Source organism: Morus notabilis, unplaced genomic scaffold (assembly GCF_000414095.1).
Source record: "Morus notabilis unplaced genomic scaffold, ASM41409v2 Scaffold52, whole genome shotgun sequence".
Taxonomy (NCBI): domain Eukaryota; kingdom Viridiplantae; phylum Streptophyta; class Magnoliopsida; order Rosales; family Moraceae; genus Morus; species Morus notabilis.
Genome location: NW_010362558.1, coordinates 281,356 through 285,720, shown reverse-complemented (window position 1 = coordinate 285,720; position 4,365 = coordinate 281,356). Strand labels below are relative to the sequence as shown.

The following is a 4,365-nucleotide window of genomic DNA, read 5'->3' as shown; positions in this document are numbered from 1 at the left end:
AAGCTGAAGTAAACGAACAGGCCCTTAGTTTTTAATTTTTTTTTGATAAAAAAAACCTCAACTTTTTTTAAAAGATGACAGTTTAATCATTTCGTCAAATTTTTAACAAAAACAATCACGTAACTCATTTTTTCAGTAAAATGATTTAAATGCCCCTGTTAGAAATGCCGCCTTCTTCTTCTTTTTATTTTTTCTCCAAATTTCTATCGGCGCCGAAAAATAGCAAAATGCCGTCTTATTATTGTCTTCTTCGCCCAAAAAGAAAAAAGAGTAAGAAAATCCGGCCGACATTTCTGTGGAGATCTATGGCTTCCCCAAGAGGAACGAGGAGAATGACGCTGAGGCAAAGAAGAACATAAGCTCCGAAGCCTCTTTCGGTGTCCTTTCCGTCTTTCGAGGATGAAGATAGCGACAACGGTAGTGGTTCCGAAGCCAAATACGATGACGTTTGCTGCGAGAAATGTGGGTCTGGTGACTCTCCGACAGATCTTCTTTTATGTGACAAATGCAATAGAGGGTACTGTTGTGTGAGAAAATTCACATCAACACGTTGGACAATGATCATGCCACACGTGGCCCCATGCTTGCCACGTCAGTTAGCTGTCGACGCCCGAGCCTCATTGGTCTATCTCGTATGATATGAGAGCCGAACGCATAAGGGGACTAATATTGTCGACCCTATACATGGTCGAGGCCTGCAAGACCAGCTCGTGCAAAATAACGTGATGGTGTCCGCCGTGAGAGATGCTACCCGCGACAAATTTTGGCATGGACGCCGAGGGCAGAACGCAAGCAACTGGATCCACATCCTAAGGAAGACCCCTGAGAAGATCAACTGAATATCCCAAGGTTGCATATGGGTTTGGAGAAGGTCAGTGGCACAAGAAAGGATTACAAGCCCCTAAAACCTCCTGGAATGGATCACTAGCTATTACAGGGGATCTATAGAGCCGTAATTGGGGGACAAATTGGATGAGTGAACAGTCCAAAAGGTAATGACAGGCTGCGGTCTAAACAAATGAGGCCATAGGCCACTCGAGTGGATGGGCCCCATGAAAGACACGGTCAAATGGTCAAAACTGCTTACCATTGGGCAAGGATTATGTAATATCCGCTATAAAAGGAGCAAAGCCCCCGTGAGAAAGGGCTCTTGGATCTTGTATGTGTAATTTGTAAGAACAAAAACAAGAGAAATACAATACAGTGGTTGTAGCTCTTTTTGAGAAGGGTGAACCACTATAAAACCTCTTCGTCTTTATTTTCATAAGGGACATAACGATTTCTTTTGATAATACACCAATACAAACTCTAGCAAATCCAGAAAAATTACAAGTTTCAAACTGGTAACCCAATGGGCTACCGCAGGGTAATCTGGTAAGGTCTTGTTGACGAAAATCGATTGTCAACAATTGGCGATTCCACTGGGGACCGAACCTAGAATCTCTGGTTCACGTGTTCAACCTCAGACAACAAACGATCATGCCTCCGAGAATAAAAAATGGTGCTTCAAATCCAAACAGCCAAACAAAGGAAAATACCATGCATCCAACCAATAGTGGGAGTAGGGGGAATCAGCCCGACTAGGGGAATTAACCCTCGGTGAGGGATAAAGCTCCACCCACAGGCACGCCACAGCTTGACCCGGTACAGATGCAGGCCCAGCTGAATACTTTGACCGACTTGGTTCGAGGACTAACGATCGTTGTCGAGCGATTGGAAGGAAGAAATTATATGCCTCTATTACAAGATGCCCCGAGACCATTAAGAGCTGCCATCCGCCAGGGTGCCCCGGAAGGGATCGGGGACAGTGAAAATGTCAGGGGAGATAACCTGAGACCTCGACCGTCCAAGTCCCTGGGTAGCCGACAAATGGCCGCCAGGTGATGAACCTAGGAAAGAAGAGCACTCGCCAGCCTGGAAAACCCTGAGGCGCCACCTCAAAACCCAGTAAAGAATATCCTAGGAGATTCGGGGTCGGTACAAGAAGGTGGAGACCTAAGGGATAAGCTAAATACGAAGAAAGCAAGAGCCTCGAAAGGAGCTAGCTCTGTAATCTCTACGGAAGAGGCTAAAGCCATTATGGAGCGTGTGACGAGCCTAGAAGAAAAATTCACAGGTGACGTCGCCGGTTTAAAGAAAGACGTCAGAAGCCAGGTGAGCCACCTACAAAAGAACCTTGGACAGGTGGCAGAGGTGGTCAACATCGACATCACTCCCAGCCGAACTCACGACCACCCTTTTATCGCAGAGATCATGGCGCCACCTTTACTCGACAAATATAAGTCCCCGACTATCCCATCATACGATGGCAGAGGGGATCCCGACGAGCACCTGGAAATGTACACAGGGCACATGCTTCTGCATGGATATACGGAGGAGATAATGTGCCTAGCCGGAACCACTTGACGGACTCTGCTCGAAGATGGTTCTGGACACTAACCAGAGTTCATCTCCAGCTAGGAGGAGCTGAAGGAAGCCTTCTTCCTTCAGTTCATTGTGGTAAAGAAGTACATCCCGCCGAAGTAAAACCTAACAATGGTATACCAAAAACCAAACGAGTCATTAAAAGAATGGCTTGTAAGGTACGAGGAAGCCGTCGCCCTTACAACAGACATGACGGACCGGGAGGCTCTGATGGGGGCCCTGTCCAGTATGAAAAAGACCACACCGTTTAAGCGCGACCTAAACCGAAAGCCCCCGGCCACCTATAAAGAGTTTTTGGCATGGGCACAAGGGTATATCAACGCTGAGGAAGCCAATGCAAACGATCCCGAACACAGGTCTAATAAAAACAAAGGACCAGAACATGGGTTGACCTCGGGGAAGCAAGATAATCAGAAACGACGAGGTGGGGGAAACGGAGATAAGCAGACCGCGTCGACACCAAACCCTCCGGAGACAAAGAAGCCAAGGCAAGAGGAAAATCAAAAGCCTCGGCCATTCCAACGGTATGACTCCTACAACGAGCTTACTGTAGGCGTCGAGGAAGTATTCAATCAGGTCGGACGAGGAAACTTATTACAATGACCGAAACCAATGAAGTCGGACCCAAACCAAAGGAATCAGAGCAAGTATTGCCGGTTCCACGGTGACGTCGGCCAACACACCAACGATTGCGTTGACTTAAAGGTTGAAATTGAAAGGTTAATCCCCGAAGGGAGGCTGCAAGAGTTTAAGGCTGAAAGGCGAGGTCATGGTCCCGGAAATGACGGTCGACGCCGAGAGGAGAATTGGCAAGGGGAAGATCGCGAGCCGGTCGGCGTCATAAGGACCATACACGGAGGGCCGTATCTCGGGGGAGATTCCAGGAAGTCCCAGAAAAGTTATGCCCACGAAGCGAGGGGGTATACCAGGAGAGGTTTAGAGAAAATGTCATGGCTATTGTATGGGTTCACAGGGGACTCAGTCATCCCCCAAGGGATGATTCGGCTGTCGATAACCACGGGAGAAAAACCCAGGTAGGTAATCACAATGGCAAATTTTGTGGTGATAAAAGGAGGCTCACAGTATAACGCTGTAATAGGAAGGTCGACCCTTCAGACTCTAAAGGCGATAACCTCCATTTATCACCAAAATGTCAAGTTTCCAACACCCAATGTCGTAGGGGAAATAAAAAGCAACCAATACGAGTCTAGAGTAGCATACTCGGACGCCATACGCGGGTACGATCAACCGGGAAAACAAAAGGCGAGAATGGTATAACAGGGACCAGTTAAGGACATAGACCCTAGGGTCACGGAAGAATCATGGTCCCAACCAATCGAGCAACTGGTGAAAATCCAGGTGGATAAGCGGGAACCAACGAGGGTACTGAAGATATGGTCGGATCTGCCGTCGGTGCTCAGAATCGAGGTTGAGGAATTCCTGAAGAAGAATCTGGATGTGTTCACTTGGACACATGCAGACATGGAATGCATTGACTCCCAAGTCATGTGTCATGCTCTGAACGTCGACCACACTTACCCCCCAAGACGTCAAAAATGCCGACCGATGAATCCAGAAAGGTACGAGGCTTTAAAGGAAGATGTCAACAAGCTCATCAATACGGGAGGCTCACTATCCCAGATGGGTTTCAAACCCCATCATGGTAATCAAACCTAATGGAACGTGGAGAACATGCGTCGACTTCAGCGACCTCAACAAAGGCCTAAAAGACGGTTTCCCACTTCCCCGAATAGATCAGATGGTCGACGCCACTGCTGGGCACGAGTTGTTAAGTTTCATGGATGCATACTCCAACTATAGCCAAATTCCAATGCATCCATCCGATGAAAAACATACTTCGTTCATAACAGACATGGGCCTCTATTGCTACAAGGTAATGCTCTTTGGCTTGAAGAACACAGGGGCAACGTATCAAAGGCC

At 47.6% G+C, this 4,365-nt stretch overlaps 1 protein-coding gene across 1 annotated transcript; it reads left to right on the top strand.

Moving 5' to 3' along the window:
* Positions 1-3,036: 3,036 nt before the first annotated feature.
* LOC112092379 lies at positions 3,037-3,462 on the top strand. The gene has a single exon (XM_024168448.1). It carries the CDS (start codon positions 3,037-3,039, stop codon positions 3,460-3,462), a length of 426 nt encoding a protein of 141 aa, XP_024024216.1.
* The last annotated feature ends 903 nt before the right edge of the window (positions 3,463-4,365 follow it).

Bases quoted from the DNA above. Each gene is read 5' to 3' on its own strand.
- LOC112092379 (XM_024168448.1), top strand. From the start codon at position 3,037: ATGAAGTCGGACCCAAACCAAAGGAATCAGAGCAAGTATTGCCGGTTC.